This window comes from Kogia breviceps, chromosome X (genome assembly GCF_026419965.1).
Source record: "Kogia breviceps isolate mKogBre1 chromosome X, mKogBre1 haplotype 1, whole genome shotgun sequence".
In the NCBI taxonomy this organism is placed as follows: domain Eukaryota; kingdom Metazoa; phylum Chordata; class Mammalia; order Artiodactyla; family Physeteridae; genus Kogia; species Kogia breviceps.
This window is the reverse complement of record NC_081330.1, coordinates 58654988-58671934: the sequence shown is the minus strand read 5'-3', so window position 1 is coordinate 58671934 and position 16947 is coordinate 58654988. Positions and strand designations below refer to the sequence as shown.

General features: G+C 33.0%; 1 protein-coding gene across 2 annotated transcripts in view; it reads left to right on the top strand.

Moving 5' to 3' along the window:
• DACH2 (dachshund family transcription factor 2) overlaps window positions 1-16947 on the top strand; it is a 640028-nt gene that overhangs the window by 140214 nt on the left and 482867 nt on the right. For both annotated transcript variants that reach the window (XM_067024263.1, XM_067024264.1), the window contains exon 2: window positions 13508-13546. In XM_067024263.1, the coding sequence (XP_066880364.1) occupies window positions 13508-13546 (39 nt within the window). The remainder of the gene's footprint in view (window positions 1-13507; window positions 13547-16947) is intronic.

Sequence of the window (16947 nt, the reverse complement as noted above, 5' to 3'; positions counted from 1 at the left end):
ATATATTGCAACACAAGTTTCATATGGAAATGTCACCTGTGGGCTGAGCTATATTTTAATATTATACATTAAAAATATCCACCCTCCATAATTTGTGACATCTTGCATTATCCTGGAACACAAGACTTTCTAATATCGTTACGGCAGGGAAAGGAATCATAAACTTGTATGGTAACGTAGAAGACTAAGAGCAAGGTGAGAAAGTGTCAAATTCTGTTTTCAGCTGACTAGAATGATTCCTCCTGCACATTTGATTCATCTGTTCATTTTAGATTTGTGGTTTCTCTAAGATTGTTTCCTCTAATTAAATATTCATTGTTTATATAGCATCCATATAATGGTATCCAATATGTTACATATCTATATGTCTTCTGTTCCTTTAGGCACTATAAGCATTTGTAGGATAATAACGTAGAATCAGATGTTTCTATATCACGATCACTACTACCCTGAAGAATGATCTCATTCCCAAGGATATTTCCCTTTCTACTTCAAGCTTCCGTTCTGTTGGCATCTTTATATAAAACACTGGAGGAGTGATAGATGGAGGATAAGAGTGAAACACACACACACACACACACACACACACACACATCCATGCACATGTATTAGAATGGACATTTCTTACTTATACCTTTTTTCTGTTTTTTCCCCAGGAAAATAAGATCAACACATTTTTCATTCTTGAGGACCCTATAAAGTTTAAGGAAAAAGCACAGCTTTACATTTTATAGTATCAACAAATGCATATTTTCACCCTATTGTTTAATAGTTCAGTAGTGTTTTTTATGTGATTGTTATTCTTCCAAAAGCCTGCAGCTAATGTACATTACTTTTGATTTGAGTTCATCTCCCTCCTATTCTTTCCTAAGAAGAGACTGAATCTCTTTTAATCATTTTGGTAATTAAAAACTTTAACAAGCTGATGCTAAATTATTTCCAAAACAAAAAATTGAACACAGATTTATGACCAATAAATAACTTATTCAAAAAACACTTTTACCCCAATGGCATTAGAATAAGCAAAACTTACACGTTAAATAATATTTTACTGGTACCTTAATATTTATCTTTGAATGATGATCCAGAATGTACACTGTTATTGATGAGCATATTTTGAGTTATGGTATGCACTTTATTATTCTGAGGGACCCTTGAAAAACCCATGATTACAACGTTATTAAGTCAAAACACATATAAAACCTGAAATAATCTTTTGGAAATGAAAGAACAGCTTGTCTTTTTTTCTGTCCCATCTGGCAATTTGCTAAAATTTGAAAAACCCTTTAAAATGTACCTGCGTTTTAAGCATTTTTCAGCAACAATATATAATTTGTAATATTGTGCATAATTTTATTATTTTGTGTGTAGACCTACTGTCTATCTTTTTGTCTTTGTTGTTGTTGTTTTTTAAATGTTTTTATTGGAGTATAATTGCTTTACAGTGGTGTGATAGTTTCTGCTTTATAACAAAGTGAATTGTTGTTGTTTTAATTGGAGAGTTTAAGGTCACCAGAGGCAAATTGCGAATATTACTTTATATTATAGTTTTAAAAACTGTGGTTGATATCTAAGGATGATGGTTATTGAAATGATACATTTTTCAGTTTATATATGATTTTTTTCACTTGAAAAATTTTTATTCCATTATTTGATTCCAGTGTTTCAAAAAGAGAACTCCATTGGCTTTCTTGATATTTTATGACAGGATCTCCCTTTCAAGAGATATAATGGTGTTTCAGTGTGTATAATCATAGCAAGATTATTATTCATTTTGTTAACACTTTTTCTCTCTGCAAAATAAAATTATTTCATAATTAAATATAGTGTTTAAAGAAGGGCTTTATTTGGAAGGTGTCAAGATACCTTGCAAATTGGTGTACTAAGACTTTATAGTTTTTTATTCAGTAGAGGCAAGCATATTTGCACTATCATAAAAAGATATACATTTAATAAACTGCTCATTTTTATAAAATATTCTAAACATAGTGCTCAACTTGTATCATATGACAGAATGATGAATATTTTGACGTGAAAATGAAGTTGAAAAGAATACAGAATAAATTATATCTAGTTTTCTCCTTTAAGTATTGAGTTAAATATGACAGATTCAAAAGGATTTCTTTTGCAGCATTTAAAAAATAATAGAGACCACTACTCATTTAAAAATTCAGAAATAAGCAAATTAACTTACCAGATGTTACCTTGATGGTTACAATTATAATAATTATGAAAGAGTAAACAAACATCTGATCCATATTAGTAAATCTCTGTAATACATCCAAATGATTATACCTATAGTAAAACATGCTGAGACTATGTCAGAAAAATCCTTGGATTATTCTTGCTTTTCACTAAGCAAATATTCATTGTGTGTTTAATGAGTGTTAGTCTTTAGAGCAGTGCTAGATACTTTAGAACAATGCTAGAAACTTAAATATTCAAATAAGAAGGTGTTGAGAGTTTACATAGTCATTATGGCCCAGGGCAAAGATGAATATAAAACTTAGAATCCATGATTTCAGTTATACTGTGAGGTATAAATTCAGAGAAAGAGAGCATCTTTATGGCATTGATTTTAATAACGGAAGTTATTAAATTATATATAGGTGTGTATATATGTATATGTATACACACACAGAGAATTGACAGAAAAATGCACGTAGCCAAAAAATAAACTTTAAAAATTGGCTAAAGTCTAAAGTGTAAAAGTGATGAATTTTAACCAACATCTTTAAAATAAATTAAAACAAATTTAAGATGGTATAGTAAATAAAATAAAGAAGTTTAAAAGGAGCGTTGTTTTGAAAAAATATTTGTAAGAGATATACCAATACAACATACAGATAACTTGGGGAAATTCATTTGCAAAGGAAAGAAAAGTCTTAATTCCTTGACATTCCCCCACTTCATTCTAATAATTGTTTCACGTGAAAGGAAAACATACACTTTCATGTTTTCTAAGACACTTAACGTCTCCCTTTTCTAGAGGCTGTGCAAACAGAAGTGCTTAAAACTCCAACATATTACCAACTTACTAAACTTTGAAAAGACAGTGACTCTGAAATAGTGTAGATTTGCCAGTTGCTAAATAGATGATTTTTCAGTACTATATTGTAGTTATTCTTACATTTAATTGTGATAATACTTGTATTCTAGAAATCATAGTATTAGCTTAGGAGCAGTTCATCAGTATTTAGCAAAAATCCTTTGGTGAGATGGCATAGGCTTGAGTTGGTGCTTAAATTCTAAGTTTTCTGGCATTTTTGGCTAGTTCAAATATAGGAAAATAAGGCCAGAATCTAGTATATGACACTGATCAATTTTCAACCCAAAGAAAAACTGGTTCTAGGAAAAAAAACTATTTGTCAAGAAATTCAGATTGTTTGGAATTTATTCCTATTTAATAACATAATATTTCCCTAATAAAGTTTTCCTAATAAGACATATATGTTTAGATTATACTTTAAGTATATCAAATAATCTAGGGTTTCAAAGTCAAATTTAACTGCTTTATTTGGAATCAGATTTTCTTAAGTTTTTTTTTTTTTTTGAAAAGGTAGTAATTAAAGAAGAAGTAATGGATTTGGGGCCTCATTTTTCCTTTGTTAAAGTGTTCTTGGTGCTTCAAATAGATTCCAAAGAAAATTTTCTGTCTAATAATCATCCTGTTTACAACTGCATAACCTTTAAAAGTTTTTACTAAAATATGATATGGTCAGCATTAAAATATTTTGATCATGTAAAGAATCCTGTTGATATTGTCATGTGACAGGGTGGTGAGGAAAATTTCCCTATGTTGTGACAATGGGCCTTGCCTAACCACAACTTAATCCTAACATTTGAGAAGTTGTCAAAACTATATTATAACTGATTTTTAGAAGTCTTCTATGAAGACAACTTGCTTCTACTTAATTGAAAATATACATGATTGCTTTCACTAGTCTTTTTTTTTCCTTTTAGCAAGAGACCAAAATTGGAATTTTAATGATGACAGTTAATTATAAAATTATCTTTTCCCCTGAAAAATAGTTCAGAAAAATCATGTGTTCTAGTATTAAGATTTCATTTCTCTGGATGGACCACATATATGTTTATATGTAGGTTTACATTATACATGCATACTATGTTCAGCAGTTGAAATCTTTGAACCACAATAGTTTTTAAAGGGTATAAAAGGCTATTTGATTAGCAGCCTATTGTTACTTACAAATGAATTTTGTCTCCTACAATTAAAAAAACATTTATCTTTGTGTTGCACATAGTTTTTATTTTACTTTTTGATTTTAGTACTCAGACTATTAAAATAGGACATTAGTTTCTTTCCTATTAAAAGCCTTTAAAGAAAATGATGTTTTTAAAAGCAAGTCAAGACTTTGAACACCTTTGAGTTTTTCTCCCATTTCTAAATGCTCTGTAAATTGTGTATGAAGAATTTAAGACCTGTATGCTTATTTTGTGACATTGCTATTGATTTGTAAAATTTTTGTTTGCTGCAGATTGTAATGGGTAAATGGCGAGTGTGATGTAAGAAGGACATGCTATTTGTGAGCATGGCAAAAAATTTATTGTTTCCTACTAGGAATATACCTTCAAAAATAACTGGGTGGTCTTTTATTAACACTTGATGTGATTTTTAGGCGGAAGCAGTCACAGATACAAAGACATTCTTCAGGATGTGATCACTATAAGACCCAGGGCTTTATAAGTAAGCAGAGTAAAAGACTAAAGATCTCATGTAGGGTTGCTACATTGGTTAGAAGAAAAAAAGGGAAGACCTAGTTGCCCTGGAGAGATGAGGAGGCAGTCTAAAATCTCTTGATTTTCAGTGTGAAGATTGCTACACTTTCTACAGTGTGGAAGAGAAAGAATGCAGTACTAAGGAGTCCTAAACAAGGGGTGACTATAGAGACACTAGGAGAAGCATGATGTGATGGGTGGAAAAGACCCATGACACATGCTGGGGAGTATTGAATCATTTCTATTAACAATGATTCATATTCATATAACTAACAGGAGGGTAGAGTCCTTTTCTTTCATTCTTTCATTGTTCTTTTCTTTCATTCTTTTAAAATTTTGTTTGAATTGAGACAGAAAGTGTTAGGAAGAGTTACCTCCAACTATCTGTGACAGTATTGCTGATAAACTTTTAGAAAAAAAAATGTATAGCTGGTGAAATTTTAGACTTAAGGGGGCATATTTTCTAACAGATGGAGTATACACATAGCTATGTATGAATAAAGAAGATGCTTATGAATTATTTGAGAAGACAGTTATGGGAGTAACCTCTAGTAATTTATAAAGTGAAAAGGGTAAATATACAAAAGGACTAATACAGACAACTTCTGAAAAGGAGAGAAAAACCCCACTTAGTCACTTAAACAAAGAGAATAACCAAAAGAAAATATTACGTTGTGAAACAGCTAACAGCCTTCATAGGTATTCATTTAGAGCTAATCATAACCCTTGGTGTGAGTTTAGCTAAGAGATGTATATTTGAATAAGCTGCCAAGATATCCACATATTGGAAATTTTGTTTGAAGACTTATTGGTGGGCCTGTTTGACTTTGCTAAAATGTTAAAATTGGCACCTAAAATACAAGACAGTATCAGAATATTGATTTTCACCAAGGAGAAATAATTATTTTATTTTATTGGGATCAAGTGATAAAGGCAAAAACTTGTATTAAAAAAACCTGAGTGAGATGATACAGAACACTTTTGAGGGAACAGAAAACTAACTCTGGAATGTGTGGAAGGACTACAACAATAATACTTAGGGAAGGAAATTTCAGTTGGAGGAAATTTTCTGTAATTCATAACTCATAATTCATGGCATTGCAACAAGATAAAAAGTATTAAAATCAGATAATATAAAAAATTCAAATTATGCTCATAAAGATTTTAGTAGTATACATAAAAATCTGGGAAATAATGAACATAATAAAGAAATAAAGATTAATTTTATATTTCTATTAAAAAGCAATATTTCATTGCATCAAAATTTGATATAAGACCTGGAAAATGAGCTTGCTCTTGACATTTACATTTGAAATAAATACCATCACCTCAAATCCTTTTTATCAAACATGTGTCTTCTAAAGACTTTAATCATGTTTTATGATGTTAGAGCTGATTTTGTTATCAAGGGGGTGTTAAGTAGTTAGGTTTTGTTGTTCTCAAAGAATCAGAGTAGTGAGAGAGACACACATATGACTGAGTGCTATGACACAGGCAGGCACAAAGTGCTATGTGAGAAGAGGGGACGGAACCATTGTTAGTTTATGTGTTTAAAAAATGCGAAAGAAAAAAGAGAGGCAACCAGGGCTAATGTTAAGATAAGCGTATTATTTGACCTCATTTTACTATTAGAAAGGAATAGGGAAACTTATTCAGAGCAGAGGGACAGAAAGTTTCACAGCCCTTTTAAATGTTCATTTTCACCACTTTGTCTTAGAGGCTTTGTGTACATGGTCTTATTGTTAGACACTACAGGGAGATATCCATTAGTTATGGTTCTTGCTTTTAGTTGTTTGTATTTTAAATGATAAAACCAGTAGATACTGATGGGGTTAGGTAATGTTGAACATATCAATAAATAGATGCAAATGTATATACTGTTATGTCTTTTCACTTTTATCGTAGGTGGAGGAAGTGGGATGGTAGACAGCAGTTAGTGGGAGTGGTGTGTTTTTCTCTGTGTAACTGTTAGGCAAACTATGTCTTTCATTTTCTGTGTTTCTAGGAATTTTCCAATGAGGAAGTCCCAGATAAAACTAACTACCTAAAGGAGAAATGAAAATAACAGTGACTTTCTTGATGCATGACAGCTTATTTTTACCTGCATGCAGGGTTATAGGAAAGACCTAACATTCTACAGGATAGATGATGAGATTACAACATTCTTATAACCCCACTTAGAATGTTATGTTTAGTTCTGGTTACCATATTTTTAAAAAAGATGTAGCATTTGAAAAATGGAATTAGATTGACCTTAGAACTACCAGGTATTAACTGTGAAGACAGGATAGGACCCTGAATTTCTGTAACCTTTATTTTTTATTTTTATTTTTTTTGGTGGTACGCGGGCCTCTCACTGCTGTGGCCTCTCCCTTTGCGGAGCAAAGGCTCCGGATGCGCAGGCTCAGCGGCCATGGCTCACGGGCCCAGCCGCTCCACGGCATGTGGGATCTTCCCGGACCAGGGCACGAACCCGTGTCCCCTGCATCCGCAGGCGGATTCTCAACCACTGCGCCACCAGGGAAGCCCTCTGTAACCTTTAAAGAGCAAAGGTTGAAGAAGATTTAATTGAAAATGAACTCACTTCAATATATGTATAGATAGAAACGTATAAATTTCAATAGAAGTGAAGCTTGCTTCTGTACTTCTCAGGTTTTCAAGTCAGTTTTTCTGTAGTATGCAAACAGAGCAATGCTCTACTGATTTCCTTTGTGAGGTAAAATGTCCGAAGAATTTTCATTCAATACTTTTCTGAAACATAGAAAGGATATGCCCCTTAGCTGAATACCACTGACAGACATTGCGATAACTATTTATGAATCAAGAAAAAGTATGTCTCAGGAGTTGCAACTAAATTACAATAGCTACTAATTTCTCAGAGAAATTTTAATTTAATCTACCTGTATTTTAGGCAGGTTGTTGGCAACTCGGAAATCAGAGAACCATAGAGTATTTGAGCTATGATAGGCCGGAGAGGTCAATTTATTCAACCCTGGTTTTACAAATAAGGATACTGGGATCTAGAAAAGGGAAGTAATTTGCTCATGGTCACACATCCAGTTGCATCGTTGATACTAATACCCAAGTCTCCTTATGTCTTGTTCAGTGTTCTTCCTGTTGACACTATTGCTTACAGAATAGGTTGTTTGAAAATTCATTTATAACTTGGTTTCATGGAACTTGGAAAATCAATTTTCATGGAATCAGTCATAAGCTCAGAGTTCTCCTTTGTTCCATTCTATACTATGTTAATTTAAGCTTTAAGTCATATTAATGCTAGCTTTAGACTCTGTTGCACATGTCCATTCCTTTTTATTCTCATCTCTATCTACCTGGTTATCTCATGCTGAGGACATTGCAGTAATCTTCTGCCTGATCTCACCTCCAGACACTCTTGTAGCAATTCATTCTGCCCATCCTGTCAATTTCAACTTCCTAAAGCATTGTTATCCTCTTTCTTTGTTTTCCAAAACCTATCTATTCCTCTAGGCCCCAATCAAATGTCATCTCTTTCATAATGACTTCACTTACCACTCTAAGTGATGGCTTCAACTAAATTTTTATAGCTATTAGTTTATATCACCATGCATTCAACTTTCATTCATCTGATATTTTAAAATGCCTACTCTATACCAGGAAATCATGTGGCGTTTATCACTCACAGACTTTCAATGTAACAATTTGTGACTATGATACGTCTCTCGTTTCAGATTGTAATATTCTTGGTATCAGGGACCATGCTTGAAGATCTTTGTATTCTCCATAGCTTATAGCAAAGAGGCTTTTGTGCATAGTTGATGATCAGTAAGTATTTGTTGATAAATACTGAACTAAGAAAGTGCTATCATAGGGTAAGGAGATAAATGCGGCCTCTGTGGGATCAGTATGAAAACTGTTAGATATCAATTATAAGTATGTTTGAAGAGCTTCCCTTAACCCTTAAAAAAGTTGGTTCTTTACATATCATGAAAGTGATCAAGCGAAAAAAGTATCAAGAAAAAGGGGTATTTCATTCATATTCGGATAGATAAATATTGTCAACAACAGGAAGTGGAAGAACACCGAATCAAATTAAAAACCCTTCAGTCTCAGTTTCTACATAAATAAAAGTGGGAAAGTGTTTCAAACCCACTTTTGCACACAGAATAGTTTTACTCCTTTAATTAATGATGAGAAAAATGCTCTGTTAACTGTAAAACTATGTAACAATAAGGTCTTATTATTTAACATGAGATTTTGGATACAAAAAGGAGCTACATCAAAAGGTAATCATTTGTAATGTTAAGTATCTGCCTCTGATGTCTTAATTGGTGAGGAACATGCTTTTTATTTTATTTTATCTTATCCTATTTTATCTTATCTTATTTAATGGTGGTAGAGTGGTCCTTGTCAGAGATTAAATCAAGGGATGAATGTAAGGAATTTGACAGGCTTTGAAATAAGTAATCTTCTTCATTCCCACTCCCACCTCTTAGTATTACATTGAGAGCATGTCCAGGCCGAGATTCGTTTGCTCTGACCCTGCTTGATTGTCTTCATCTGCAGCTAGACTAAACCAGATAGGATTATCAGAATGATCAACTGGCAAATGAACTCATTTTGTTAGAAACAGCTTAGCTGTGTTCTGCTCACAGAACTGTTAGTGTTTCACATCGAATTTAAGCTTCACTAAACGAATAAGCCAAATATTAGAAAAAATTAAGGTATAATTAAAATAAATTTTAGAATATTCTTTCTCTCTTGAATAACTTTATAATGACTCTATACTTTTCACCCATCAATAATTCAGAATATTTGATGCCATCAACTAAATTTGGGCTCATGATATTTCTGATCAACTTTACTTACTCAGTGAAAGTTCACTCATTCTAAAACACCCCAGCTATCCTTATATAAATTAAGCCCCATCATCAATTATGTAAATCAGTGTAGCATAGAAGAAATAGGTTCTTAAAATATATTTTATTAGAATAAGTTTGAAGACTCTATACAGTGATGGATTTAAATGAGTAATTGTCCCTTCACATAGCCAATGAGTGCCTAGTCTGTGAACAAGAAACCTAAACTCATTCTTTAATGGAGATTGCATTTCAAAAGGAAAATAGATCTAAGACATGTAAATAAATAAAATATTTATACATTACTATAAATGCTATGAAGGAAACACCATCTTAATCAGCAATTCACAGCTGGAGGCTGCGACAAAGTTCTCTCCACAGGCAGCATACAATTTAGAAGTAGGCCAATTTACAATTAACACACATCTCAGTGTGTTATCAAACCATCAAAACCAAAGTTAACTAAAAGCTGATAAAGCAGTGTTTGCATTCAACGTCTCAGGGGCTTTAATGTACATCTACCATAAATGTTTGGTTTGGCTTCTAGAACGTTTACTTAGTGTTCTCTCTGAGCCATTCTGAACATACTATAGAAATACATGATCATCAAACAGAAGACATGAAATATAACTAGTGTAACAGGGTTTAAAAAGTCCCTTACAAAAGGCTGGCTAGAACTCCCATATGGATCAAAGGACAAGATTCAAAGGGTCAGGGCTTCCATGGTGGCGCAGTGGTTGAGAATCCGCCTGCCGATGCAGGGGACGCGGGTTCGTGCCCCGGTCCGGGAAGATCCCACATGCCGCGGAGCGGCTGGGCCCGTGAGCCATGGCCGCTGAGCCTGCGCGTCCGGAGCCTGTGCTCCGCAACGGGAGGGGCCACGGCAGTGAGAAGCCCACGTACCACAAAAAAAAAAAAAAAAAAAGAAAGGGTCACTCATGGTGTCTTTAGCCAAACCTACAAACAAGGAGAAAAATTTCCAACAGAAATATTGTGAACAAATATGCCACAACACTAAATAATTTAAAAATTATGAAAGTTTTGAAGGATTTTAATGTTAAAACTTTATACAGTAGAAATGATTTCACATAGGTTATCTAATAATTAATGTTCATTTATATGACTGATATTTACAATATATATGTATTGAAACCCCCTTCTTACAAAAATTTTAAATGCTGTAAGCTCATTTATCTCTACTATCAACCCATCTCATATGTAATTTTCCCTTTTTATTTCCTTTAGACTGTGTCTTTAAATCACACTGACATTTAAAGAGTCAAGCTCATGCACCAAAGTATTTCAGAAGAAACATATTTAGTATGATCAAGGTTTTTGTTATTCTCAAATAGTTCTAGGAAAAATAAATTTCTGAAAGGAGGGAAATAGTTTTATTTTTCAGGTTCTTGAATCAGAAGATCATGCCTTTAGAGACTTAAGTGATCAAGAGGTTGTTTGGATATCCTCTGGAAACTTAAATAAGCCTAAAATATCCAGGCCTCTTTCAGTTCCTTTTTCTTTTGACATACATTCTTGTCAAAGAATTTCCAGGATCTCTAAAGAGATTAAACAGGTTTATAAAAGCTGCTGTGGAGCAAGAGTTGACATATAAAATGAATAAAATTATTAGTTAAGAGTGAGGGAAGCTCCCCCAAACCTCCAACACTAGAAAAGTAAAAGTTAGCATGATTTAATCATGTCTCCAGAGAGAAACTAAAAAAATTTTACCAACACATATTTACTGGTCATTTAACCCCTACAGATGAAGTTAGGAGTAGGGGCAGGGCATTACTTGACTTATGTCCTATTTATTTATCATATTTGTTCCCAAATCAACATTTTGTTTATTGTATTGGGCCAGGAAAATACATTACATGACTAAAAGATCTTGTCTGTATGAGGAACAGCTAAAGCCTAATTTAGTAGTCCCCAAAGTATGGTCATATATGTCAGGTTAACAGGTGACTCCCATTTAAAAGCCTGAGACATTTTTCCAGCTTTATCGAGGTAACTGGCAAATCAAATTTGTGTATTTTTGAGGTGTACAATCATTTTACATATATCAAAGCATAGGAAATGTTTTATTGATCTTTTAGAATTTTAAATATATGGTTACTACTCTGATTGAACGATACTGCTTCTGAACAAATTCAGAAATATAGAAGTCACGTTTTATTTTGAATGTCAAAAATAAAGTATATATATTTAACTTGTGGTCCCTAAAGTCCTAGAATTATAGCTAATGTTAGGCAGTATTGTAAAATGCATTCTCACATTTGACAAGACAAATGAGAAATTTTCAAAAGTCAAGGTAAACTCCTAATTTTCTAAGAAATTTTAAGATCCTTAATAATAGGACAGTTAACTCATGGATGTTTATATATTTATTGTATAATTCTAACAAGAATGTTTTGGTATTTGGTAATTTCAAAATCTATGCTTAAATAATCTATGAAGCTCAAGCTATAGAAGATTTAACTTATTTTTTAACTTAGTATAATTATGTACATATGGTGACAGTCAAAAAAGTTCTGTTGTCTTCAGGAAATTCTATAGTTAAAAAAGGAGGATCTCTGGTAAAAGGGAAAATGTCCTCCAATATAAAGCCCATTGGATTAAGGAAGTATGCATTATCATTGACTTGGTATATATGAGTATATTCTACTTTAAGAAAATGTAATTTCAAAACAGATTGTGTGAGTGAACTATAAAGCAAAATCAAATAGTTCTGACAATCAAGTGACAGAACACAAGAGTAGGTGAAAAAATGCTCACCTTCCTTCACTGCCACCTCCTCCCCTCCCCCCTGCAACCCCAGATACATGTTTGCATCTGTGGGTTTTTAAAAAAACTGTTTCCATAGGCCTTTAAGCAGGGAAGCACTTGCCTTTCAAAAACAAACAAACACCTGAAAGGAGTCTTTTAACAAAAAGGCTATTAGAAGAAGAAATTATGAATGGGGTGATGAACTAACCATATATATTTGTAGTGGACATTAGAAGGAGGTTCCTGTTTCTATACTACTAAGAAGTGCAATAAGGTTCAAAATAGCCAAATTACACTACTTATAGTTTTTTTTGTATCTTGTCATTTTAAATTTCATTGTTTTTTATTAAAGGGTTTAGGAACACCAGGAAATACTATACTACTGGAAAGAATGGTTGTTTTGTTAACTAAGATAATTATGTGGGTTTTATATTGATCTCTTTTGTATGTGTTTAACTTATTTTGTGCAGATGTGTGTATGACCGTGTATGTGTGTTTGTGTCTGAGTGTGTGTGTGTGCATGTGTAACCCTTTTGGGGAAGATGTAAGATAGTTGAGTATTGCTTCAGAAGTCAGTATATAGTGAGCTGTGTGATTAATGGCTCCATATTTAGGAAATTAAGGCATAACATTGATATTGGTTTACTTTCATCATCCTGTTGGCCGAATAAAAATGAGAAAAATAAACTAGAAGGGATTTTTGTTCCCTAAAAAGTGTTGGAATACCCAATGGGATGGGAAGGAAGGCTCTTGAGAGAAAGGGGAAAGACAAAATATTGCTGAATCTTTTTTTGGAATTGTTACGACCCGAGGCCATTTTCTTCAACAGAAATTTACAACCATATTTCCTTGCCTACATGTATAGAAAAGCCCTAAACCACATGACATTTCACATTATTCTTTACTCAATGGGGATTAGACCAGAAATGTAATAACATTATTCATATATTTAAAACACTATCTAATAGCAATTCAGGCTTTCCTACCTTCTTTGTGCTCTTCTCTGCTGGTGTTTCATTGTGTGTAACCTATCTAAAATTTCTGCAGAATTTAAGAAGATTTTTTGTGAAATATAATAAAGCCTTGATTAATTGGAAGCTACTAACCAGAACTCTCAATTAACCAGTTTTATTTATTTATTTTTTGCTACACTCTCCTTTTAGAAGGAAGAGGCAAATGACAAGAAAACAAGCTGTTAACAGGTATTTATGTATTTATTTTTTAAAAATCAACTTCCTGGGAATGTCCTGGAGCCTGTACATATTCAGCCCAACTACAGTAATTTTATTCCCTGTACTATACTTACTAAGGTAGGAAAGTAGAGCCATTTAAAATTTTCAGCAGCAAATATTGAATCTTGCTTAATCTTTAGTTAATAATAAGAAAAATGAAATCCAAATAGCTAATTAGAACCTGTCTATCCATTTGAGGGTTCTAGTTAATTGGGGTCTTCATGATTTCACTATTGCCAGTTAGTGATCATTCATATGTATTAACTGGGAGTGAATCCCAGGAACGCATAGTTGGGAGATTACTTCCAGCCACAGAGAGAAACTCCTTCCCTGGGAACTAAAGCAGAAGCTAGAGAAAGGCTGCAAAGTTGATGGGGGTTGAGTAAGGGTCACTGACATAAAAATCATGACATCTATGTAAAATAATGGGAAAGTAATTCACCTGCCCCATGGCTCTGAAATGCTTAGGAAGGTACATTCACTTTTGCAGGGCAGCACAGGCTATTAAGTGTGCTACAGCAATAATGGCAAAAAACAAAACAAAACCAGGCTTTCTGATCTTCTGGAATCTTTCTAAGCATTAAGCATAGATATGTATTGTAGGCATGCTACTAGTTCTAAAATATTTGAAATTATTTTTTCTCTAAAAATACATTTTTAAAATATTTGGAAGTCTAAGATTTATGCTTGAAACTTCCTAAAATATCTATGACAATTCAGTTAAATTGCAATCAGAGACACATATTGCTCCAGACTTCATACCTTTTAGGTTGTAATGGGAACAAAGAATGGGCAGTTAACTCAGAGATGCAAGGGAGAAGGAGGGCAACCCATTATTCTAAAGTACAGTTTGATATTGACTGCCACACACCCTTCTCAGGTTAAATCACCCTATGGTGACTTTACCCTCTTCCTTCAGGGCTGCTTATGATGCATGTTTTACCTGTATTTTTCTACAAGAAAAATGTCGTAGGGTTGTTAGAGAGATGGGGACCACACCATGTGATTTATCCTGGGTTTTCAACATAGAAAATGAAAATCATCATGGTGGTGTTTCTAATATCTGGGGCATTTTCTGTACTAAGTATTACTCTTAAATATCATGCACACTAAATAATACCCAAGTGACCTGAAGCAGTGGATGTGCCTCCTTAAGTGCTAAACTTATTTTTAAACTGTGACTTCAATGCTAGCGGATACTAGAACCCACTAGATTTCATTAATGAATGATTTTAACTGAAAAAGTTTAAGTGGATTGAGTTTTGAGATTAGGTTTGGGATATTGAAAGTAAGTGTTTTGATTTTATATGAAAGCAATTGGATTCAGGCATTGAAATTGACTTTTTTTAGTAAAATGATATGTAAATGAATGTCAACTTCTTGTTTTTAATTAAGCATAACAGTAGTTTATAACTGTATAGATTTATTTCTAGATTAATCAGAACACAGATTACATATATATATATATATATATATATGTAATGAGTTTTTACACTAACTGTAATCTGAGAAAAACTGTGAAATGTTTTTGAAAGTATGTGTGCTGACAAATAAACTACAGAGAAACAGGAGAGTTGCAAACTCTAATGCCTACTGAGACAAGGGTGGTAGCATAAATGAAAGGCCATAAGCAATAGGGAGTGGTGGGGACTGTGGTGACCTAGAGAGCATATATTCTTTCCAAAGGTGGCAGCTATTACTCAGCTCAGCTGATTGCTACCAGGTGGGAATGCAGGCCCACTGTTGTTAAGATTTGACTTTTTAAGAGAAACTGGGAATCCAGATTTTTATATGAAATTCTCCAATTCTTAAATGTTGGTAACTAACTCAATAAAAAGCAACACTATGCAGGCAAAGCAAAACCCATTTGTGGCCTGGATCTAGCCCATGGACTATCAGTTTGCGACCTCTGCTTTAAACTTTAAGTCTTTTAGGTACTGTGGTTTAGAAAATCATAGTATGTTATAAATGCACCCAAAGATCTTGATGATGGAAAATTCAAGTAAAGTAAATAAATAATAAGTGGAGTGCTTGTAAATAATTCTCCTGATACTCAAAATGGTGGTTATGCACTTTGTGATTTTTTTCTTACTACATGGAAATAGCCAAGATATTTTTCCCTTAATGTGGTTTGAAAACTAAGATAAAATTATGAATTTTCATTTTCATATTTATCAGTACAGTGCAGTATGAAAGATCATTTCTTCTATGTCCAAAAGAGAATATTTAAGTTAGGCTCTGTCATATAACATAATTAAGGCTACTATTTAAAGCCCAATTTATGGTGCTTTAATAGGAAGAAAGCCATGTATATAGCATGTGTTGTTTTATTTTAAATTGGCTTGCCTTTAAACAAATTCCCTATTTTATCTGGTGAAATTCCTTTGTTTTTACAAATGGTTAAAGTAAGAAATAAAAGAAATGTAAGTAGTTAGCACAACAAAACTTCATTTGAACTTTTGATAGGCATTGGCAAAGATAAAACAAAAGCTGGTCATTTGAGATTTTATTGAGGTAACTGTTTGACTGATCTGAGACTTTGCTTGTTTGTCTGTCCTGCCCTGGACCTTAGCACATAATCCCACTGTGCTACAGTGCTTTTGACATCTGTATGCCCCTTTCATCACTGGCAATCCAAAAGAATATTTGTCTAAAAAGGAAACAATTAAATTCCAACCTCTCTAGGAAAAAAAAGAAAATCAGAAAAAAAAAAAAAAACACTGCTAAACCTGCTTGAATGACCCCTATGATCTGTACCACAAATCCTTAGTCAGGATGGTAAGTTAATATTGTCATTTTTGTTGAGAAACATTTATCAGAGGACTTAAAAAAAGAGAAAAGTAAAAAATAAAGAGAAAGAAAAGAATTCACAATCTCAAATCCTAAATTAACTAAAAAAACCCCGCCCCTCATTTGTTGACATATTATTCTACTTGCAGATTTAACACAAAAACATATGAAAGATGATAAAGTGTTGGACAACTGGTCAACACATATGACAATGTGCAAAATAGCTGATGTTTTACTTAAATAAAATTTGGGTGGACAGTGCTACCCTTTCTAGATCATCAGATAGTTTTGACCACAGGTAATCTGTTGTGTGATAGGGATGAAGTACGTTTAAATGTATTAACTAATTAAAACCATTCCCTAAAAACTCCAACAAGTGGAGATTCTTAGTTAATTGGCTAGTCCTGAAAGATATAGAATCTGAGAAATAAGTGACTTTTTGATGCATTTGACCAATGTAGACATATAAATAAGGTTATTCAGGATAAATTTTGATGAACTAGTACTTTTTATAATATCTAACATTTTTTGAACATGATATCCCTGGTGTTTTCCATGTATTAGTTCATTTAATCATCATA